At 32.6% G+C, this 25,587-nt stretch overlaps 1 protein-coding gene across 43 annotated transcripts in view; it reads left to right on the top strand.

Moving 5' to 3' along the window:
- The window catches only part of RIMS2 (regulating synaptic membrane exocytosis 2), a 578,477-nt gene that overhangs the window by 354,310 nt on the left and 198,580 nt on the right, over positions 1 to 25,587 (top strand). For 22 of the 43 annotated variants that reach the window (XM_036876382.2, XM_036876398.2, XM_036876396.2 and 19 more), the window contains 3 exons: positions 12,520 to 12,588; positions 13,735 to 13,891; positions 16,310 to 16,426. In XM_036876382.2, coding sequence (XP_036732277.2) covers positions 12,520 to 12,588; positions 13,735 to 13,891; positions 16,310 to 16,426 — 343 coding nt within the window. Of the gene's footprint in view, positions 1 to 12,519; positions 12,589 to 13,734; positions 13,892 to 16,309; positions 16,427 to 24,753; positions 24,820 to 25,587 lie in introns of all 43 variants that reach the window. The other 21 variants (XM_036876388.2, XM_036876380.2, XM_057497834.1 and 18 more) reach the window with 1 other exon arrangement.

Raw genomic sequence — 25,587 nt, 5'->3', positions numbered from 1 at the left:
ACTAATCTGACAAAGAGAAAAGATACAGATTACCAAAATCAATAAAGCTCTGGAAATCACTACCAGTTTAACAAAAATTAAGTGGATTACTATGGAAATACAATGAACATCTTTATGGCATGAAATTAAACAGCAGAGATGAAATGAACAAATTTCTAGACAGCCACAGATTGCAGAAACGGATCCAGAAAAGATAAAAAATCTGAATAAATCTATTTAAAGAAGTTAAATTAGTAATGCAAATCTTCCCACAAGGAAATCCTAGGGCCAGAGACTTCACTGATGAATCCTATCAAATACATGGAAAGAAATACCCATCCTTCTCACATTTCTTTTAGAGGAAAAAAGAGAAGGAAATACTCTCCAGTTCATTTTATGAAGCCAATATTATCCTGATACCACACAAAGCCATATAAACATGTCAGAAGAAAACTGCAGACCAGTATCCCTCATATCATCATGAAACCCTCAAAAAAGTATTAGTAAATGAAATCCAGAGATATGTGATTACATACTAACTGTATGATAACTGATAAATCCCGGTAATGTAGAGTTTGTTTCCTAACTAAAAATCAATTAAGTGTAGTTCAACATATTAGTAGAAAAAGGACAAACCACATGATCAAGTAAAGAGACAAGGAAAAAAGCTGTGACAAAAATCCGACACCGATTCACAATGAAAACTATTAACAAAGTAGGAATAGAAGGGAACTTCCTCAACCTGATAAAGAAGACCTACAAAAACCTACTGATGATACCATTTTTGATTTTAAAAGACTGAATGCTTTCCTTTTAATTGGGGAGTGGCAAGAATGTCTGCTTTTACTATTTTATTCAGCAGTGCACTGGAGAGTCCAGTTAGGGTAGTGAAGCAAGAATAATAAATAAAGGCATTAAATATTGAATGAAAAGAGGGAAACTGTCTTTATTCATAGACAAGGTGATTTTATATGTAGAAAATTCTCAAGAATATTCAAAAAAATCTACTATAACTAATAAACAATGTCAGAAAGTTCCCAAGATACACAAACAGTATACAAAATCAATTTTATTTTATATACTAGTCACTAACATTTTGAAAAGGAAATTAAGAAAAATATTTTCATTCATAATAGTATTCAAATTTTTAAAATACTTATGAACAAATTTCACAAAGTAAATGCAAATTTGCATATTAAAGAAATACAAAACATTGCTGAAGGAGATTAAAGGAAGGTCTAAATAAATGAAGAAATATCCCAAATTCATGGACTGGAAGACTCAATATTGTTAAGCTGCAATTCTCCCTCAAGTTTGCACAGATTCAATGCAATCCATATCAAAATGTAAATAGAATATTTTGATGAAATTAATAAGCTGATCTTAAAATTTTTATGGGAATGCATAGGATCCAGAGCAGCCAAAAAAGAACAAATTTAGAAAACTAATACTTCCTGATTACAAAACTTACTATAAAGCTGCAGTAATCACAACATTATGGTACTAGCATAATGACAGGTCTATAGATAAATGGAACCTAATTCAGAATTCAAGAATAAGTTTATGGTCTATTTATGGTCAGTTTATTTTCAGCAAAGGTGCTATGGCAATTAATGGGGGAAGATTTTCTAGCTTAATGCTTGAAAAATTGAACATCAACATGCAAAAAGATTAATTTAGACCCTATCCCACACTCTTCACAAAAATTAATTTAAAATGAATCATAGACCTAATTGTAACAGCTGAAACTATAAAACTCTTAGAAGAATACATGGCAAAAAAAATCTTTATTTCCAAGCAGTACAAGAGCAAAAATCAGGATCAATAAAAGAACATAGTGATAAATTGGACTCCATCAAAATTTAAGATATTTATAATTCAAAGACACCATTAAGAAGGTAAAAGATGAGCCACAGACTTGAAAAAATTTGCAAATCACATATTTGATAAAAGACTTGTCTAGAATATATAAAGAACTCTTTAAAGTCTACAGTGAGAGGACAAATAATGTAATCAAAAAGTGGGCAAAATATTTGAATAGTTATTTCACTGAAGAAGATACAGGATGGCACATAAATACATGAAAAGGTGCCCAATGTCATTAGTTATGAGTAAAATGCAAATTATAACAATGAGACATCACATTATATCCACTAGAATGATTGTAACAAAAAAATGGACAGATAATACAAATTTTATCAAGGATTTTAAGAAATCAGAACTCTCATATATTTGCTAATGGAAATGTGAAATAGTGTAGGCCTTTGGTAAACAGTTTGGTGGTTTGTTAAAGAGTTAAAAATAAATTTACCATATGATCCAGCAGTATACTCCTAGATATAAACCCAAGTAAAATGAAAATGAATATCCACTCTAAGACTTGGAGTATTTACAGTCATATTATTCATAATGGTCAAAAAAGTAAAAATAGTCCAAATATCTATCAATGGATGAATGACTAAATAAAATGTGGTATCTAAACAGTGAATTACTATAAGTAACAGAACAAAATATTAATGTGTAATACATGGTTTAACCTAAAAACTATCATGCTAAATAAAAGACGTCAGATACAAAAAGGTCATGTGTTATATGATTCCATTTATATTACAAGTACAGAAAAGGCAAGTCTGTAGAGCCAGAGATTAAATTAATAGTTCTATGGCTAGTGGTAGGAATAAGGAGTGACTGAAATGAGTATGATAAATATTTTTGGGATGATAGAAATGTTCTAAAATTGGATTGTGGTGGTGTTTATTCAACCCTTAAAGTTTACCTAAAATTATCAAATTGTGCACTTAGATTTATGTAGTATAAATTATAACTCAATTTTTAAAATACAGTGATAAAACTACAAAGAAATAGATAAAGCCACAATTAGAGTCAGAGACTTTAATACTTCTTTGTTAATAAATCATAGGACAAATAGAAAAGCAGTAATACTAGAGAGGACTTGAACAATACTAACAACTAACTTGATCTAATTAGTATTTATAAAACACTCCACATAGCAACAGCAGAATACACATTCTTTAAGCCAAATGCATTCAGAACATTTACCAAGATACCATATTCTGGCCAAAAAGGAAATCTGAATACATTTAAAAGAATTCATGTCATGCAAATCATGTTAGCTGACCATAACACAATTAAATTAGAAATCAATAACAGATATATCTCTGGAATATCTCCCAGTATTTAGAAACCTACTAAAACACTTTTAAATAACCAAAAGTCAAAGAAGAATTGAAAAGGAAATTAAAATGTATTTTGAACTGTCCGAAATGACATCACAACATACCAAAATTCATGGAGCTAAAGCAGAACATAAGAGGAAATTTACAGCACTAAACAAATATATTACAAAACAAGAAACATTGCAAATCAATGACTTGTTATCTCAACAAAATATAAAAACAGAGCAAATTAAACCCATTAAATAGAAGAAAGGGAGTAATAAATTCAGAACAGAAATTCATGAAATAAAACCAGAAAGGCAATCAAGAAAATGAATACAAAGATTAACTGTAAAATCAATAAAATTGATCTACTTTTAGGCAGAATGATTACCAAAAAGAGAAGATATAAATTACCAATATCTGAAAATAATCAGCTGATGTCATTATAGATTCTATGAATATTTAAAGATAGTAATGAAATGTTATGAATAACTTTATACTGATACATCTGGCAACTTAGAAGAAATAGAAAATTTCCTTGAAAGACAGGGACTTAAGGCTCACTCAAAAAGAAGTAACTTGAATAGCCCTATATCTATTAAAGAAATTGAATGTGTGATTTGAAACCTTGTCACAAAGAAAATTTAAGGCCCAAGTGATTTCATAAATGAATTGTACCAAACATTTAAATACAATATAACACAAATTCTACATAAACTTTTCCAGAAAATTGTAAAGTTGGGTATACTTCCTGTAAGGTTGAAGGCACTGGGGAGAGGGATGAGCACATCAGACACTGATGACGTGCTAAAGTCCCCGGCTGCTGCCCCCTCCCAACCTGAAAAATGTGCCTTAGGCTAGCCAATCCTCGCACCGCTGTAAATCTAAGCTCTGCCTCCCCCTACCTTCTTTAAAAACTCGATGCCTCACCGCTGAGTGTGACTTCCCTGGCCTGTAATAGCCAGACCACGGAACATCACCCAGGAATTTGTATTCAAATAAACTACCTGGCCCTTTGTTGCCTCTCTTCGCCTGCTTATTTTGGCTAGAATTTATCTTACATTTGGTGCTGAAACCCGGGAATGAGCGTGAGCGCGGGGCCCCGACTGGCCACTGGCAGCCCCACCCCCTCCTTCCCCGATCTAGGACTTCAACCTGCTCTCTGCTGCGTGGACTATTTTCCGGTGAGTCCCTCAGTTTCCCCCGGTCTGTTTCCCTTCCTAACTCTGTTTCACCTGGTCCATCTGAAATCATATATATATATATATGTCCAAGTTTGGGCATCCAGCCCATCCATTGCGGGTATCCAGGATACCCGCCCCTGGTCCTGCAGTGTGGGAGACGTCCCTCACCCAGGCTGCCAGGCCATCTCCCCTGACTTGGCATGCTTGGGACACTGGGCGCTCTTCTCAGCGGGATTAGTTGGGAAGTGGCACAGACATGGGGAACCAGCCCTCGAAAGCAGAGGCTCAGACCCCGTTGTGGTGTCTCATTTCTAATTTGACTAGTTTATGTTTGTCCCAGGAAGTTCGCAAACAGAAGCTAGTCTTTCTTTGCTCTGAGGCCGGGCCACAGTATCCCTTGGACAATCAATCTTGCTGGCCCCCTGAGGGAACTTTAAATTTTGGCCTCCTCACCGACTTGATTAATTATTGCCACTAGAGCGGAGAGTAGAGTGAAATCCCATATGTGCAGGCTTTTTGGACATTGCGCTCCTGCCCAGACGTTTATGTTAAGTGTTCAATGACTCAGGTTCTCCTGGCCCGATCTCCAGTTAAAGATTGTCAGCCTCTTACTCTGCCCAGTCCTTCTTCCTTTTCAGATCAGCCAGAAAACCTCAGTCGCCCACCTCCCTCAGCTCACAATCCCCTCCCCTTCTCTCCACCACCATCTTTAAGTCCTTTGTCTTCACACATGTTGCCGCCATCTTAAAGTCCTACATTCTTACCCATGCCGTTGTCCTGCTCTCCTCTTCCCATGGCTGCACCACCCCCTCCCCCTCTCCTTTCACCTTCACCACCCTCTTCCCCCACCAGAACATGCTCCTCCTGCCCTCTAGTTCCAGAAGCCACAGACAAGAAGCTAAAGAGAGGGAAAGCAATTAGATATCAGTGAAAAAACTAGATTTCAGCAGAACAAGTATTAGTTACATAAGATTAAGTAAACTAAAGAAGATGATTTTGTGGCTTTTGTTTCAAATGTTGCTGATAAAGTGTTTTAAGCTTTTTCTCTTAAGCTGAGAACAGTTTAGTAAATGACTGCCTTTATAAGCAGAATTGAAACTTTATTTTTCTCTCTACCTGATCCCTCCAGAATTAAAAAAAACTCTCAGTGACTATTTTTATATTTCATAGCAGTATGTTTATTTGCACAAGTTCAATAAAAATCTGCTTTCCTTGTAAGAAGACCAATTAGAAACACTAGTTATATTACCAAAGCTTTAACTAGAACGTCATACCTGAGAGACACGTGTGTCAACTCAGATATGAACAGACAACTTTAAAAAACTAAGATTAACTTTATAAAGCCAACAAAGCCCCTTGGAAGAATTAGCCTAGTACCTTGCTTACAGAGTTCCCAGTAGTCTTACCAGGTGAGTAAAGAAAGTCACTTCCTGGCAAGAGCAAGAACCTCAAGATGTCTTGAAGACCTCGAGAAGAGAGGAATTCACCCAAATCTACAAGTACTGCAGGCAAAACCTGATGGCAAGTCAGGCTTGGCTTTCTGGCCTCAAGAGGCCTTTAAGAGTTCAATCTGAAATTCCTTATAAAAAGTTCCAGCAAAGCACATTTAAAGAGCCTATGTAATCAATTGCTTTTCTTGTTGCACTTATGCAAATAATCAAGCCAACTGTTAATTATTTTCTTAATCTGACTACTTCTAATAAAAATAAGGGTGATTTTAGAGAAAAATATTGTTTCAATAATGCAGTCTTATCTATACTAAATCCTAATACTAGTCATTGGAATGTAAACTCAATCCAGAATTTTAGTTTCCCCGTGATACCTAGCTATGATTCTCAATTAGACTCTTCATATTTCTAGTTCTCATATTCAGGCATGCATTCTTAATCTCATCAAGTTTGTCCTTCCAAAATAGAAGTGCCAACTTTCCGAGGCCCTCTCAACTGACCAGTGATAAAAACCTAGCTGCACCCTTTACTGCGCCCCTTCTCAGCATGAAGCAGCCAGAGCAGTCGTCGCCCCTTTTCCCTGGCAGCAGCTAGAGTCTCTATCTGTAAAAGAGAAAATGAGACAGAAACCATAAGCTTAGACAAAATAAAGTGAGAGCCTCTAGAGAAAGCAAGGCAAGATATTTGCAGTCAGAGCAATGTAACTACATGCTATGAACCCCCCCCCCACAACACCCCTTGTCAGCCAAAAGCAGCCAAATCAAGTCCTTGCCCATTATGACCAAAAGGCTGGAATGTAAGGTTGAAGGCACTGGGGAGAGGGGTGAGCACATCAGACACTGCTCTGCCTCCCCCTACCTTCTTTAAAAACTCACTGCCTGCCCTGCTGAGTGTGACTTCCCTGGCCTGTGATAGCCAGACTGCGGAACATCACCCGGGAATTTGCATTCAAAAAAACTACCTGGCCCTTTGTTGCCTCTCTTTGCCTGCTTATTTTGGCTAGAATTTATCTTGCACTTCCCAACTCATTTTATGCGATAGACATTTTCCTGATACTAACACCTGAAAAATATATTAAAGGAAAGACATCTATAGACCTCATCAAACTTAAGAAATTAACCTTAGAAAGGTTTAGCAGAATAGAAATTTAGCAAGGTGAATACCACATTACATACAAAAGATCAATTTAAACCCTAAAATTATAAAAATCCTAAAAGAAAACCTTGTCACTTTTGGTTAAGCAAAGATTTCTTAGGGTACCAAAATCATGTTCCATTAAATAATAAGTTGATTAATTTGGACTACTCAAAATATAAATTTTTGGGTTTTTTTCCCCTTAAAGGCCGATGTTAAAATAATGAAAAGCCAAACCACAGGCCAGAAGAAATATTTACAAATCACATATCTGATAAAAAATTTATGTCCAGAATATGTAGAGAACTGTCAAAACTCATGAATAAGATGAATAAGAGATAACCAGTAAAAAATGGACATTGAAAAACCATTAAAGAAGATACAGGGATAAATACACACATGAAAAGATGTTCACCATTAGTCTTAAGGGAAATGCAAATGAGATACCTTTAGATACTTAATAGAATGGCTAAAATGAAAAAGACTATCCATACCAAGTACTCGAAGGATGGAAAGTGACTAAAATTCTCATACACTGTTGGTAGTAATGTAAAATGTTACATTTGGAAAATACTTTGGCAGTTTTCCTTAAAAAGTTAACATACATCTACTGTAAAATTCAGCCATTCCACTTACAAATGTTTACCAAAGAAATGTGAAAGCACATGCTCACACAACAACTTGTACATGAATGTTCATTGTAATTTGCTTTGTAACAATCAAACAACCCCAAGTGCCCTTCAGTTGGGTGATAGATGAAGAAACTGTGGTACAACCATAAAATGGAATATTTTTCATAAATAAAAAAGAATGAACTATTGATGTACATGACAACATGGACCAATCTCAGAATAATTATACTGAGTGAAAGAGGAGAGACAAAAGGAATGCATTTTGTATGATTCCATTTTTATATAATTCTAAGAAATGCAAAATGAATGATAAATGGATTAGGCATACATAGGTAATATGAGTGTAAAAGAGGTAACTTCAGTTAAAGTCAATATTAAAATCAGTTCAGTGAATGGGACTCCATCTATAAGTATATGCCAATAACTGAAAATACTGAATTAGGGACAAAATCCTAGAAAAGTAGTAGTTATAAAATTTTACTCAGTAGGAAATAAGATGTTTGAACATTTCTGTAACTACAAGTATAAATAATATGTTGAAAGTTGAAGTAAAACTTTTTTTTTACAAAGAAAACACTAGACCCAGACATTTTTACAGGTAATATATACTAAATCTTAACATATTACCTCAATGTAATAAAACTCTATGTATGCATAATATACATAAAGTGGGAATATTCCAAGCTCTTACAAGGAAATCAAAACTTATACAGGAAGTTGGCAGAGCCATTCCAAAGAATGAAATTTATAGACCTATTTCGCTCATAAATATAAATAGCAGAAAATATAAATGGCAAATCAAATCAGTAATTTTATAAGGAAATCTATAAACATGATTTAAAACAATTACAAGTTGAAGGAGAAAAACTATGTTCATTTTTCAATAATGAATTAAAAATTTGATAGCATTCTGAATTTATGTTGAGTTCTATCAGCAAATTATAAAGTAGAAAAGGGACTTCCTCAATCTGATAGAATGTCTATTAAAAATCTACAGGAAATCTCTCATCTAAAGTGGCCTATAGACTTATTCTTTAAATATATACATGGACAAGAGAATGATTGTAACAGATTTTAGGGCAATAAGACCAAGGTTTTAGAAATATTAAGTATTCAAAAGAAGAAATAAAAACTTTCATTATATGCAGATGACATAATTGTTTTTCTCAGGCTCTAGAAAGAATCTACAGACAAATTAGTTTACCAAGATGTTTGGATGTAAAATAGTCTTAACAGAGTTAAGTCAAGTTTTCATTTTCATTAGGGTAGGCCCTAATCCAATAAGACTGGTGTCCTTATAAAAAGGGAGAGATTTAGACAGAGATAGACATGCACAGAAGGAAGACAATATGAAGACATTCAGGGAGAAGATGACATGTGACTGGAGTGATGCATCCACAAGTGAAAAAACGCCAAGGATTGTTAACAAACACCAGAAACCAGAAGAGACAAGGAAGGGCTCTTCTGTAGAGCCATCAGGGAGCGAGGGAATGAGCATGGCACTGCAGATACCCTAATTTTGGACTTCTACTCCCCACAACTGTGAGACAATAAATTTCTGTTGTTTTAAGCCACCAATTTATGGTACTTTGTTACAGCAGCCCTAAGACACTAACGCAGCAGTGTTTTGTAGTTTAGGGTTTTCGGTATTTTGCACAATCTTTGTTAAATGTATTCCTAAGTATTTCTTGTGTTTGGATAGCCTTCTAACTGATAGTGGTTTTGAAATTATTCATTGCTATTCCGTAAGAAATAAAGCTCTTTTTTATATCTTGGTTATGCATCCTGAAATCTTGCTAAACTTAGCTTAGTAAGTTTTTATTAGCTTCATTAGGAATTTTAATTTAGATGATTACATTACTTATTGCTTTCTAATTCTGTGTGCCTTTTATTTATTTTCCTTTCTCTATTTTACTGTCATGCAAGTACAGTGTTGAATAGAAAAATCCAAATTAAACCACAATAAATTTATTAGAAATTTTAAAAAGGCTAACAAGGTGGTTGGTTAACATTATTTTATAATAAAATTGTATTTCTGTATGTGAGCAACTAGGTTAGTAAACATAATTTTAACAGTATTTCTTATAGTAATGGAAATTATAATATATGAATGCTCAATACAACAAATGTGGAAAATTTAAATGGCCCAAATTAAAAACTTCTTAAAAATTTAAGTGACGAGATTTAAATTTAATTGAATTTAGATGTTAGGATGTTTTGTGCAATTTGATAACCTGAGTCTAAAATTTAAATCAAAGTGCAAAGGAAAAAGATCCAATATATGATGCATTTGCATTTTAATATATAATGTTATAAAAAGACAGTTAGTTCTTCATTTATGGCTAGACAGCCTGTACAAGTTTTTAAAAAAAGGGCACTGAACAGCTCCTATGGATAGGTTACATGTATTTATGACAGAGCTGAGATCATGATCATTGGGGAAAACTGGAAATATTAAATAAACAATGCTGAGATACATGTTATCTGTGTGGAAAAAGCATCCATATCAGAAACTCAATTCAAGATAGATGAGAACATAAACACTAGAAGCAACATTTTCAAGTTTCAGAATAAAATACAGGATATGTCTCTTTAGAGGCTCAGAGTAGGGTTCTTAAACGAGACTGAGAACACTTCTTTTGAAAGAGAAGATTGATACATTCAGTGACATTAAACTTAAGTGCTTACTTCATCAGAATGTGAAGAGAAGATTCAAACAACATAATTGCAATATGTTTAACCTCTATGGAATTAATAGCAAAATAGGTCAAGACTACCACAGGAAACTAATCCATAGGATTTGGAAAGAAGCAACATTTACAAACCACATCCACCCCTTCCTCCCAAATCCACTCACACACACTCTCAGAGGATCCCTCACAAAAGCTGATAAAATAAACTTTTGTTTTTGATGGTATCTTCTTATTTTACACCAGAGGCATATCTGATTGTTGACCATTACCCAAAGCATGTAATCTTTGTGCACATTAAACAAATCATTACCCTGTACTTGAACATTTACAAGGTAAAACCTTGCTGCAAGCTGAGTACTAATTCTTGTTTCTCAATAGGTTCATCTGTGTTCTCTCTCCACTCTCCCAAGTCCACATATTATGTATGTCCTGATACTATAAATCCTTTTGTACCCAATCTGTTAGGATGTTGTAAGATAACTGTGATTTCCATATCAACTGGGGCCATAAGGGCCTCAGTTTTGATTGGGTCTAAAGTTTCATGATAAGGATTTGTAGGAAAAATAGTAATGAGTTCATTCAGTAGGAATACATGATCAAAACAGGTAGATGTCTACTACCCCACCATTAAAAGGACAAAAGCACAAACTGCAATTCCTGGCAACAAAGATTCTCCCTTTTCCAGGACAGCAGGGATTAAAACAAAGAAAATGTGCAGGGTATTTCTAAGAGAAAGTTGAAATATTGGAGGGCATTCTTAGAATCTTTAATTATTGCTCCTTTAGGTACCTTACAGAATGTGGGCTCTCAGTGTTTTCTAAACCTTACAGGAAAGCATTTATTTTCTGGTAAACTTGTTAGTCTACTCAATGAATGTTGTGCAGTGTGAGTAGACAGATAAAATAAGTCAGTTTTCAGCAACACTGTTTTCATTTGTCATTGTTTTCTGATACCAAGGGAAAAATGCTTTTATAAAGGATTCTATTTTATAGGGTGTATTTATTCTTGAGAAACATGTAGGAAAAAAAAGATGTATTAAAAAACAAATTATAACATGAATATATGTGATATATTTCATAATTTAGTGTGAAGACATAATCTGTGTTAGCCGTTAAAACTCTGCTTAATTCAGTTCAATGCTATTTTTGCCATGGAATAATTAACATTTAAAAATTTTGTTACGGATATGCTTTGTCATGGAAACACATGGAGCTCTTGAATTATAGTAATTATTGCTGGTGTGTCTTAGGCTGTTTCTTAGAAAGAATAACAGTTAACAATTTAAAAGTATTAGTTTGTGAATGATTTATTTCTCACTTCTCAAAGCAATAGAGAAATAGCTAAACTAATAATAGAGGAAGAATGTGTAAGGTGTCTTAAGTTATGCTTCCTCTTCATGATGTGAAAAATAAAAAATTGGGTACATTGAATTTATGAGTCATGCATATTAGAAAAAGACAAATGAATGCTTTTGAAAGGCAAAGAACCACATAATTTCACTTATTTGTGGAATCTAAAATACAAAACAAATGAGCAAACAAAACAGATTCATAAATATAGAGAACAAAGTGTTGCCAGAGGAGAGGGGCATGTGGGATGCGTAAAATAGGCAAAGGAGATAAAGCGGTTTAGTATTTAGGTTATAAAAAAAGTTAGTCACAGATATGTAAAGTGCAGCATAGGAAATATAGTCAATAATACCTTTATGGTGACATACAGTAACTACACTTACCATGGTGAACATTTTGTAGTGTATATAACTGTCAAATCACTGTTGTGCACCTGAAGCTAATATAATACTGTATGTCAACTGAAATTTAAGAAATTAATTAAAAAATTAAAATCAAAAAGAGACAATAAAATATTTTTTGTTTTGAAATTTACCTGAACTTAAACACCTTTGTCTAAAATCATCTAAAACTGACTAACTGAACTATTTTGAATTAGCTTTTAGTTTAGTAGATTTTTATCAATCAGCATCAAATCACATGTATGTTATTTAGTATTTAATATTATTTCAAGCTTTAAGCCATTTAGGAACTTTATCTTACACATTTCAAGAATTTGTTTTGAAAATAATATCTTCACATTGTGAAATATGAAAATAATGTTTGTGCATTCATAATGACTTTCCTTCTCTCTATATTATTTTATTCTGAAGTGTCCCATTCAAAATCTTCCCTTTTTTTTTTTTTTTTGGTCTATGAGGTTCTTTTTTCCCCCCGCTTAATTATCAGTAATTCTAATTATTGCTATTGTTTGCTTCATAGGATCAAAGAGAATAAGTGACAGTGAAGTCTCTGACTATGACTGTGATGATGGAATTGGTATAGTATCAGGTAAGAATTTCAGAATTATTTCACAGTAATAAGAAGGAAATATAATTCAGTATTTACCAATAAATAAATAGATAATTGACTAATTACTTAAATGAGAAAGAAAGAACTTGCCTCTTTATCCTCCAAAACACAATCTTACGGCAATGTAAGCTGAATAATTCTGGTTGCTGGACCATCTGTACCAATTGTTAGATTGAATGTTCATATTGAAAGATGTCAGGTAAGTGAATATTTACAAATTTTCTGTTTTTAAACTACTCAATAATAAGGACTTTGCTGTAAATTTGAAGAGCTATAACTGCATTAACAGTGAAATTGAAACAGTGAAATTAACAGTGAAAAAATAAAATATCTTTTTGACATCACCAGTATATCCAAATCAAATATTTGAATGACCATTTTCGAAAGTTTTTCATTGTTACTATGTTGATTAGTATCAGGTATAACTTCATTTTGAACTTAAATTATTGTAGTTTAAAATGTATAATTTATTGTCAGAAATTTATCTGTAGTATATTTTGGTTAAGTAGCATTTTAAAGTAAATTCTAGAAAACATGTTTATATATGTGTATATATATATATGTGTGTGTGTGTGTGTATATATATATTATTAATATAATAAAATGTTCGATTTTCTTCTTAAATGTTAATTAGCCTAACAAATTTCATAAATGTGATGAATTTTACCCTGGAAAATATATATTTCATTGTGTTGAAGTCATGCTGCAGTTGCATCAGTGACTGATAAATTTTGTTTGACAAATTTTGTTAAAGTATGGGTTAATTAGAATGCTCTCAGTGTACCACAGTTTAAAAATTCAAAATAACTATCTTTTATCCTTTTGTTTTTGCAAAAAATGAGCAATACTTTATTTACTAGAACTGCAAAAATACATAAAAGTTTTACTGTACCTAACACAATGCTGTGGGTATAGTACCTATCTACATATTTGAATATTCATCATAACTTTTTAAGTGTTTATAAAATATTATTTTATCTTAGTATTATGCTTTATTCATTATACTTTACATTTAATATATCCAAAATCTTTCAACTTTACCACATTTTGTGTTTTTCAGTAAAGTACAAAATACAAGAGGGCTCAGTATGTAGATAACTATACTTTTAATTTTTCTACCTTTAGATTATCGACACAATGGTCGAGATCTTCAAAGTTCAACATTGTCAGTGCCAGAACAAGTAATGTCATCAAACCATTGTTCACCATCAGGGTCTCCTCAACGAGTAGATGTTATAGGAAGGACTAGATCATGGTCACCCAGTGTCCCTCCTCCACAGAGGTAAGATAGTGTAATCATTTATTTGTAAGATGGTATTACAAATCTATTTGTCATAAAGTACCATTAATAACCCCTAAGATAGTAAAATGTTGTGGTAAAAACTTACAGAAAAATAACCTATATAATGAGAGTAATATGAAATACTGGCTGTTCTGTAACTTTGGATGACCTTTATGTTATTGTAAGAGTCAAAATTGTAAAGAAGACCCAGCTTTTTTATGGATAACTACATATCAATATCAGCAGGTCTAGTTAGAACCAACTGCTCATGAATGATATAGATATTGATAATTTAAGAAATAGGAAAAAAGAAACATCTGATGGGGCTTTAAAACAGGAACAATCATGCAAAGAATAAAAAGGAATGCATAGGAGTGGGAAGAATGGCTCAGAAAATAAGCAGCTCCAGATCTTACTGTCTAGTGGAAAACTAATCTACCCACTGAAGTACAGAAAGGCTTAATGGAGTAAGAGCCACAGAAGTAAAGTGTTAGCTAATAAGAAATTGATGTATAATTCACATTTTATATACTTGCATGTTTAAGAAAATTTGAAATCTTAGAATGGTAGCCTTATAACTCCTATTTTAAATGAGTAATTGAGTTAGTTTTAGACTTAGAATATTAAATTATAATCATAATTTTATATAGGACATTAGACTAAGAGAACTTAAGATATATTTACAAATTCAGCTTTTTAAATTTATAAGGATATTAATTCCTTAAGAAGTGTCAGTCTTGCAAATGCTGGGCATAGAAGCCACAGGGCATAAAAATGCAAAGAAGTAAAAAGCTAACCTTTTCAAACAATTAAGGCTTCTCTCTCACTTACCAACTTTACATTTCCCTGTATGGCCCTGGAAGATGACTGGTTAGCTAGAGACGGGTAAGATTCCTCAAGGGAGGAACAACCTAAGACAGGCACAGTCGCAGGGGGGCCATCAGGAGAGAAATTGGGGATCAACAGAGGTGAGGCTTAGAACCTCACCCCTCCTGTTCTGAGAGAAATCTTCTGCATCCGTGGATGTTTTATTGCCCTGGTCTAGCTTGGATTAACACATAGTCTACAGGCACACACCTGATCATCTACATTTGCTCTCTTACAACACTAAACTATGTTTTCTACCTTTATCTTGCATCTACCTACCACTTCAGCATTTTATTAAAAATAATAATAATAAAGAGAGAAATGTGGTATTCACATATAAATCAAGTATAAAAATCAAACGAATATTCATATTTGAACTGATTGCTTATAGTTCATAATGCATGAGCAAAACCGAAAGTTTCTGTGATGACTGCCCTTGTACTGTTCCCCATGTAACTTATTCACTATGTAAGAATTTGTTCTCCATGTAAGAACTTGTTCGTTATGCTTCAGAAGATTGGAGACTGACTAAAATTAGGCTTGGGGTGGATTAATGATTGTGCACTGAGCATTGACTCCCCTGTACAGAATTTTATTGTTGTTAACAACCATTTGATCAATAAATATGAGAGATGCCCTCTCAAAAAAAAAGAAGTGTCAGTCTTGAAAACTAATATATTAAATTTATAAACATAGTTTAAAATATTTGAAGATATTGAATTTTCTAAATTTGTAAATGGGACCAAAACTATTAAGTCTTTTGAAAAGTAATTGCTTAATGGTTGTTGACCTATCAAAAAAATAATAAGATCTGTAACATAGAATTCGAAGTTTAAGAGAGAACTATATTTTGAATTTGTAATTTTAATAAATTAAACCCTTCCTCATTAAAAAAAAAAAAAGCTTTGCTTTTTCCAGGGAAAGAATATTTGAACATTCCAGTAGAAAATAGATATAGGTTTTAGATTAGATTCTCTGCACATAATAAGAAGCCTGTAATATCAGGAGCTTGCATAAAATGTTTATTCTATTATGTAAAGAAAGTAAGTAGACAATCCAGGCCTAGAATGGTAGCTCAAAAAAAATCATGATTGATCAATTCTAAAGATACCAGTTTAGGTTTAAAAACACAAATAATAATCATTGCCACTTAAACAAGGTCCACCAGTATATTGTCAGTAGGCAACATGCTGAACCCATTTTCTCCACACAAGTCATTTCATCCTCCTGTATTTAATACATCTTGAGTATCACTACCAGAGACCTGAGAGTCATCTATTCATAGTTTTGATAATCTTTATCTCTATCCCCGTTGATATTAGTTTAATTTTATGTCGTATTTCTGCTACAGCAGCAATCTCCTTACTTCACTATCAATTTCCAGTTGAAATTTATCTTTCGCAAGAAACGCAATTAGTTAAAACAAAAAACTTGTACTTGATATTACAGTGATTTTGTCTTTTTTCGACTATCTTTATTAGTAAACCCTATTTCTTAGTATGGTATATGATTTTGATTTATTAAGATATTTAATGGATCTTGCTATTTCAGTCGGAATGTGGAACAGGGCCTTCGAGGGACACGCTCTACTACTGGACATTATAATACAGTTAGCCGAATGGATAGACATCGTGTCATGGATGACCATTATTCTCCAGATAGAGACAGGTAAATGTGATTAAATACTATTAGGTCTTATTACAATTACTACCCTCCAAAAGGTGTTACTATAAAATGTTTTCATCCTGAACTTGGGTATTTCTTATCTTAGTTTCTAAAACCATATATTTCCTTTATAATGCCTACATTCAATAATGACTGCTATATCATTAAAAAACAAATAAACAAAAACAAATTTTCTATGGTCAAAAAAATTATCTTGCTCTTGCAGTTTGGTCCTTTGCTAAATCAAACCAGTTAGGTTAGTGAATTTGCATATGAGGTTATAATGATAAGCATAATGAAAACAAGATTTTTTTTAATTTATCATAACCAATTATACATATAAAATACTTTCATGAGACAATAGATTTAAAGTCTTTTCACATTCACTAGGGATATTAGTGTGACTTTTTACATATAAAATAATTGAGACAAGTCTGTTTTATTTAAGAAACAAACACAAAAACTGATTCATGAAGACGTAAATTTTCTTCATGGCTGTCAGCAAACCGTTTAAGCATCTTAAACAATCATGCTTATTGATTTCCGCATTTGGAAGAGTTCTCTGAATTTGCTCCATTTAAAGTGATGTACTTAAAAGTAACACAGTATACATACATTAATTTCAATACATATGTTAATTACTACTAATTTTTTTTAACTTAAGCAAAATTGATAAACCCTCTAATTCATACTTTGGTTATATATAAAATGATGAATGCTGTGATATTTCTCCAAGACTTTCAAAAAGGTTTGAAATAAGGACAAGGAAATAAAGCTTAATCTACCATTCAGAGAATATTATGATAAAATAAACGGAAACACAGTTATCTCTTTGGATGTGTCCTAAAACAATTTTAGTAAAAATACTTAGGGCCTTTAACATTAATGGATATGAGAAACTGCTCTCAGTAATTATAAACTTGATTGTTTTGTCTAAATCTAGGGTTATACTCAATTTGTGCTTATAATTTCATTGTGTTTTAGTACTTTTCCAAAAGAAAAGGTAGAGAATATTTTAGTCTTCAATAGTATCAAACAGGTATTGGCTTTTGTATATGAAATCTAAGAATAAACAGGAAGTTATTTAATCAATATTTTTATTAATGTTGAATGAGAAGTAATATATTATTTCTTTTTAACTAGATTTTTTCATAATGATCTGTGTTTCTAGGGATAATTATAGGCATGTTACCTATAGAAATTGATGCTTATCAAGTACATTAATAATGAAAGATACTTATGTTGGCGTGATTAGGAGTTGAAAGGTGTCATATTAGGGTGGGTGAATGACTACTTTTGTTACCTAATAGATTCTGATGAGTTTGATTATTTCTGGAAATTACGTATACAGCAGTTCATAAACTCCTTGTTCATTTAAGGTTTGTTAAGGAAATGATGAGAGAGAAGAGTCTGAAAGGACTTTAAATCCTTCAAGTTTACATAAAGTTTTTCTTTTAATGGAAAATGAACTCAATATTTTCTCTGAAGTCAGTATAGTCTGAATCTTGCAGAGAAGAATAGAATAAATTAACCTCTAGAATTATACACATAAGCAAAAATAGTATCATATCAAACACATAATATTTCATCAATATTTTTAAGACAAATAGCCCTAGAGTTAATGATGAATAATTTCCTCTTAAATCCTTAGTTTTAGCTAATATACATCATTGAAATGTCATTAGGTTTTTCTTGTTTACTTTATAACTTTGTGGATCTTTTAGTTTAGCAAAAATGTTCAGGTAATTAAGAATTTTGGGGGGAAAGTGATCCATGTGGTTTCATTACTCTTTTAGAGGGGTATAGATTACAGTTCATAATAACTCTTAATTGTGAGTTGTTTTAAGTATCTTTTGAAATAAGTAAAATAGAAATTCATTTAAATGAGACCATAAAACCATTTCTAATATATTATTATGAGTTATCTGTGTAATCATTCATTAACATGAGGAACAAAAAATCAAAATGTATAGTATTATTCATGTAGGCAGTCTATCACGTTGTTGAAAATGGATCCTTAATTTTTGTTTTGTCCTAATATTCAAAGAGAGTTTAAATAATAGAATGCATGTAAGGCATTGTGATCTTAGTATACTATTTAGAATGTAAAATACTCTAGAACTCTTAAAGTGAATTTTCATTAACATTTTTAGAGTCAGTCAATAATATTGTTGATTAAAAAGCCTAAAGAGAATTTCCTTTGAGATAATAAGTAAAATTTAGGTATTTTTAGTGGTATTTTAATCTTTTTTGTCAGTAAGAATTGACATACTGGACCAGAATAATATTTCATTGAATGTACTCTTTTTCATAGGATTTGGAACCAAATGGCTTTGGGTTTGTACTTAGGCTTTTTACCACTTGCTAGCTGTTTGTATCTTTGGGAAAATTGACCTCTTTGACACTGGATTTTCTTATCTATAAGATTAGACTCTTAGTACCACTTTATAGGGTTGTAAGGTAGATTAAATGACAGTGCCTTCAGGTGCATAGTAGGTACTCAAAAGTTTTTAAATATTTTAAAAGGATCTTTTGGCTTACAAATAACTGATGTTTTAATGTGCTTAGAATTCAGCAGAAAATAGATAAAACAGTCCATTTAGGTAGCTTTAAAAAGCTTTGTAGAGAATGTAGAACATGAGTTGGGCCCTGAAAATAGGCATATTTACTTAGGCAATAACAACAGCAGAGGCAGAACCCTCATATGCATCAGAAAGACCCGGTATAAAGGGTGAAGGACTTGGAACTTAGTACATAGTATAAAGTTGTGCATGAAGATAATGGCTTTTACATTGGCTATATTGGGTGAAAAATGATACTATCTGACTTTAATTTATAGTAACTAGTTAAACTTAAGTAGTATAAGAAGGAGGTACAGTATTCATATCCTTTTCTTTTAGGTAGTGTAGAAAGAATTGCATATTAAAATTTGATTTGATCTTTATTTCTCTGACATCTCACTCTAATCATTAGTGAAAATCCTATTCTGTTTTGAGGAGAAATAGGTTCTTTACAAGTAATTCAGGAACTTGGGTACAGGGATATTAGCTAAAATGATGAATTTTAACAAACATTTTTCATCTTTGTCTCCATCCCTGCTACTTTTTGTATCATTGTTTCTCTGGTAAATCCTAGTAACTACTTCAACTAGGAACATAATTTGCCTGGAGCAAACTATGTGGCTTTACTATTAGCAGTCATTTCAAGGCCCTATTTATTTACATAAGTTAATTTACTATTAGACTGTGTATAGAGTACTAGATAATATTTTTCTGACAAGTCAGAGATATCCTCTAGTATGCATCTTTATGTCTATCCTAGAACACAAAGTATATTGGGTGCATTTAATTCCATGGAATATATTTTTAGTATAGTAAGAAAAAAATATAATTAACACTGGCAGAAGATATATTACCTCATAAATTTCTTTCTTTTGTGTATTCAATTAATACATCTGTATTCTGAAAATCAAAATGTCCTAATATATGGATCTTTGGTATACCTCACACACTTAATGCCATTTCTACACTCTTTATCAGGCAATCAGCTGCCAGAAAGTGTCAAACATACCCATAGCTATTTATACTCTTGTTGGTCCTTTCAGTTATCTATGTGGGAAACAAACCTCTGAAAGTATCAAAATATAGAGAAAGTAAATTAAAAAAGAATTCACTTTACAAAAATATTAAATTTTATTTATTATATTTCAGGGTGTATTTTAGCATAATTAAATAATATAGAGAATATTTTAGGGCTATAAAGTAGCAAAACATTAACAATATGAAAGACACAGAGTAGAAAGTTTTGCACTAAGTTGAGCTTTTCCTGAAACTTAGCTTTCAAAAACAAGGTTACTTAAGGATATTTTCCCTCCTCCTTTTGCAGTCCTTTTTATGTGTCTGGTGGTTCCTAAAGGGGGACATTCAGGCTAGCCTAATGAAGTGGAAGGATAATTCATTATAAGTACAATTTTGTTCTGTTTTTAAAGATAACATTTCTTTAAAAGGGTAAAAAGCACGTCTAGAAATTGAGTCAGTAATATAGTTTGGTTCTTTGAATAGTGACTTTTAAAATCACAATTTTATAATCTAACATCTTCATTTTTAGTAATTTAGTAGTTTTCTTAGTTTTGTGTTTTCCTTTTACAATGAATTACTGTTCTGTTCAATTTTTTAAAAAATTCAAACAGATTGGATTAAATGCAACTTTTAATATAACTTATTTGTTTAACTCATTATGTATATTCAAGACAGTTTTTATTGCTTAGATTTTATAATGTCCTCAATTTGGGGAGAAAAATAAACATCGTTTAGTGGAGAAGTGTAAATAAGATACTTTTATGTTGAATCAGGTAAATGCAGCAAAGGACCTTGGATGCATCTCTGGACCTTAGGTAGATTTTAGGGAGCTTGCTAAAACAGTGTGATTAATTTTATACACTATTTAGATGCATTTGTATAGTTTTAAACAGAATTTCAAAGGGAATCATGACCAGAATAGGTATAATATGACTATAGAAAAGTATATTATCAAGATTCTCCAGAGAAACAGAACCAGTAGGATGAATGGATGGATAGATAGATAGATAGATAGATAGATAGATAGATAGATAGATAGATAATAGATAGTAAGGAATTTCTCCCAGGATATGGAAGCTGAAAAGATCTACCATCTGCTGCTTGCAAACTGGAGACCCATGAAATAGTGGAATAACTCATTCAGAGTCCAAAGGCCTAAGAAACAGGGAAGGCCCAGGCTATGAATCCCAGTCTTAGAACCAGAGAGAGATCTGTCCAGCTTAAAAGTGAGGCAGGAAAAGAAGGGAGGGACTCCTCCTTTTTTTGTTGTATTCAGGCCCTCACCAGATTGCATGATGCCCACCCACATTGAGGAGGGTAATCTACTGAATCCGCTGAATCAAATGCTAATCTCATCTGGAAACACCCTCACAGATACACCCAGAAATAATGTTTAATGTGGGCACCCCTTGGCCAGGTAAGGTGATATATAAAATCAACTATCACAAAAAAGAAAATAAAACAGATACTTGATAAAAGTGATTCTTGATAAATGTTTTCTTTGGCATTATAGGGACAAAATTTATGATAAGGCTCTTCAAGGAAAATATTAGAAATTGGGCAATTACATAAGTTCTATTAATTTGAAAATTCTAACAAGCTTTGAAGTTTATACATTTTCATTACTTTGAGTTTTGCATTTTCCTTCTTCTGAGATAATCTATTCCTATTTAATGCAATAAATCCCAACATCACAACTGTGGGTGTTATTTCTACTCTTTGTAAAGCAAGGAATACCTTTTTAAAAATACTGTTTTCCTTATTTTCTTATACTACATAGGTTTATGATCTTCCGTTTACATTTCTAGGATGTTGCTATGATTATACAAATCACTGCTCTTTTTGGAGAGTAGGTTCACCATGAAAATACTGATATTCTGCTCTCACTTTTTAGTTCAGTCCTAAATGTATTTATTGAGTGTGTCAGCTATCATGTGCAAATTTTTTAAATAAACATCTTGGTCTAGATAAACAGGTGATCCAACTAGTTATACCACTAATATATACCAGCTAATTATACAATTACCAATTAATTATAAAATGTTGAGGGCTGTGAGGCCTAAGCATAATATTATTGGAACAAAATGGAGAGAAAATTACTTGTTTGGATCTAGTGGAAAAAGCTTCAAAGAGAAGTTGGACTTTAAAGATTGAGTAGAATTTTGAAAGGCAATGAAGTGGAGACAGAGGGTGATAATGGGTGCTCATAGAAGAGTGAGGAGCATGAATGAAGTGCTCAAGTTAGGAAAGTACGGTGTGTATAGAGATTCTTAGGTAGTGTGCTGTATGTAGGTAAAAAGTTGTGGTATGGGAAATGGGAAATGATAGGAGATGAAGATCAAAAGTAGTCTAGAACTTAATTTGTATGCCATTTTAAGATATGGGAAGCTATTGAAGAATTTTGGCAAGGAACCTATCTGATCACATGCATAATTTGCAAAAATGCTGTAGCCAGAGTGAGAATGGATTGAATCAAGAGAGAGTTGGGAAGGGAGACCTGATGGAAAGTTATTTCAATAGACAAGTAAGCCTGACTTAAGGTAGTGATACAGGAAAAGGAGAAGAGATAAATCTGAGTTATTTAGGCATTAGAACTAGCAATTCAATATAGAAAATAAGGAAAATGGAAAGTTAAATTCTGAGATTTTGAAACTTGGTTTGTTAAGTAAATATTTAAATCCTTAGTTGAAACTGGGATTACAAGAAGAAAAGGAACTGAAGTGTTTCCAAACAGGGATTAAAGAATTATATTTGAAACTAGAAGGGGCTTTAGATATCAGTCATTAGGTTCTAAGGAGGTACTTGGAAGACTGCTCTTGTAGCTAAGAGTGAAGCAAAGTGGGTAGGGGGTAGGCTTCTCAATCCCTCTTTAGCCAGAGTCATTCTGATTTTATTGGATTCCTATATATTGGTTTACATAAAAACTTGTTTGAAAAAACAAGTGATCTTCTCCTCAAAAAGGAAGTTTGAAAACTGCAGTTTGAGCGCCTCATTTCACAGATGGAGTATCAGGTGTCCAAATAAGCAAATGTCTCTCCCAAGCCTCACAATCAACATGTATTAATTGTGTCTACACAACACTCAAGCAGCCGTGTGGAGGGTCCCAAAAGCAGCTGGAAATGTGCTATGAAACCCAAAGAAAACATCAAGGCTAAAGCAAAGGGAGATTTTACACTATAAAAACAAATAGTATTATCCAGAAATAATGTGTTAGAATATAAAGAAAGTTGAAATACAAATTTTAGGAAACCTTTGCCTCTGAAGAATATAGAGAAAGGAAATCCCGTAATTGAAAGGGATAGGCAGGAGGCCATGCCGTATATATAACTATTAACGCCTGAATTTTTGATGAAGAAAGCCCCTAATTTAAAACCCAACCCCATTACTTACTATATGGCTGTGGGCCAGCATTCACAGCCTTAGTTTCTCTGCTTACAGGAATACTAGAACCTACCTTAAAGAGTTGTTACGAGAGGTAAATGAGATAAAGTAGGCAAAGCTCTAATGGAGTACTTGGCACATAGGGAAGATCAAGAGGAGATAAAAGGATTTTTGGGGGGACTTCACAGGTAGCATTCACAGGAAAACTTAAAAAGAATGGTAGAATCAGAAGATAATTTATATTTAATGTTTTTATGTTTAATGTTAATTTATATTTAACAGCTTAAATCATGAATGAGAAGTGAACTGGTGGCAAAAATTGCAGATATGTCTAGAATGTTTTATGATAGAAGGAACATCAGAAAGATGCAATGGCTTGAGAGGAAAGCAAGTTAGTAAAGGTTTTATTTTTAGGATTAAGTGCAGTTGAGGAAGGAAGTCATGAGACAATAATAAATGAAACAAAGTCACGTGGGAAGTAGGAGTACAAGAAGTCTTTCCTCTGGTGAAGAAGAAAAGGACAAGATATATACGTACTCTGTATTTCGAGGTAGTAATATGAAAGTTGAGAGAATTCAAGGTTAGTTTCCATTTTTTACTGAAACATGATGATCGTCTGCCAAAATTAAGTGATTTGGCATGAAGAGTTTTAAGAAAATAGAAAATTTTAAGTTAGTGTTATGAAAAGAAAATCAAATACAGATGGTTAAAAGGGTCAGTGTGCTATTTTGATGACTTGTGAGGCATGGAATGTGGCAGAGCCAATAGCATGTAATAAACATACGGGAAAATGGGTAGCATGCAATAAATTTAATAAGTAGAATTAATAAATAAGAATAATTTGAATCAGTTTGTTCCTTACTAAATGGAAGCTTGGAATTCCTTCTAGTTATTCTTAATTATTAATGATTGAGAAAGAAATAATTACCTTTTAAAATCTCCTGCATATGATAAGTATTAGAAATTACCTCTTTTAGTTTCTTCTTAAACTTTCTAGTAATTTTATTATTTTTCTCTTCTCAGCTTTCCTCCTAGAAAAGGGGAAACCATCTATATTGTATAACATTTTTTAGATGGTGAAGATGTTTGAATAATAGCTGATATGGTTTTATTTTGAAATTTGATTTGTTTAAATCTCAATTTGTCATATTTTTGTTGTGTTTTATTTTAGAATATTTAGAATATTAATTGTTAGCACTGCCATGTTATGGTGGATGTTGGGAGGAAAGAACAAGCTTTCTGCCAATAGTTTTCATTTGCTTTGCTTACTATCTGTTTATTCTTTTTGAATCTCACTTAAAAAAATTAAACTGTTCCTTTTCATTTCTTTCCTGAATCTCATTTCTATTCTTGTTTCTGCCATGCTTGCAGTCACTTTCTTACTCTACCTCGCTCCAGATACAGTCAGACCATTGAGCATCACCACAGGGATGGCAGGTATATTTTTCTTACAATTGAGTCTGTCTGTAGAATTGCATGTGCCTGTCTATTAATATTGTATAACTCACTTCTATTTTTGTTTTTTATATATACATTTATGGTTGTCAATGAAATACAGAAATATTGTCCTTACAAAGTAGTAGAAAATAAAACATATTAACCCTTTAATTGTAGAAGGGTGTCGAAAACATAGCATCCCTTTAATGAGTTAGGATCATCTCTTTGATTATCAAAAAATTTAGCTCACCAGGAATTACAGTTAACTTTTGATTACCTAGAAGGATAGATAAACAGTATTTTTAAAAAGTACTTTTAAAAAGCCCACCTTCCTCAGCAGAGTTCATACTTAGATTTTTGGACAGTGCTGGAGAATTTGTACATATCTGAACAACCCGCTTCCCCACTTCCTTCCACAGTGAGGAGTCAGTCCTTGAAGTCCTTAGGTTGAACAGATAGGTGTATGGTTACCTTGCCAAAAATGGCTGTGATCTACTTACTGGTCATAATAGATGATCTGGGATCCATAGAGAATACTAGATTTGGTAGAAAATCCTTGTTCATTTCTACTCTACCACAGGTCCCCTTATACTGAAGAGAAATATCAATCGTCTGGCATTTAACACAATTAACTAGAAAGAGAAGGGAAAGGAAGTCTCTAAATCTTTCAGTTTCTAACGCTGTATATGTAGCTTTATGGATTTGAGCCTGTCAAATTTCAAGATTTTGAGGCTTTGTAGGCAGAGAAGAGAATGTCAGTAATAATGT

Source organism: Manis pentadactyla, chromosome 3 (assembly GCF_030020395.1).
Source record: "Manis pentadactyla isolate mManPen7 chromosome 3, mManPen7.hap1, whole genome shotgun sequence".
Taxonomy (NCBI): Eukaryota; Metazoa; Chordata; class Mammalia; order Pholidota; family Manidae; genus Manis; species Manis pentadactyla.
This window is presented reverse-complemented; position numbering and strand designations above follow the sequence as displayed.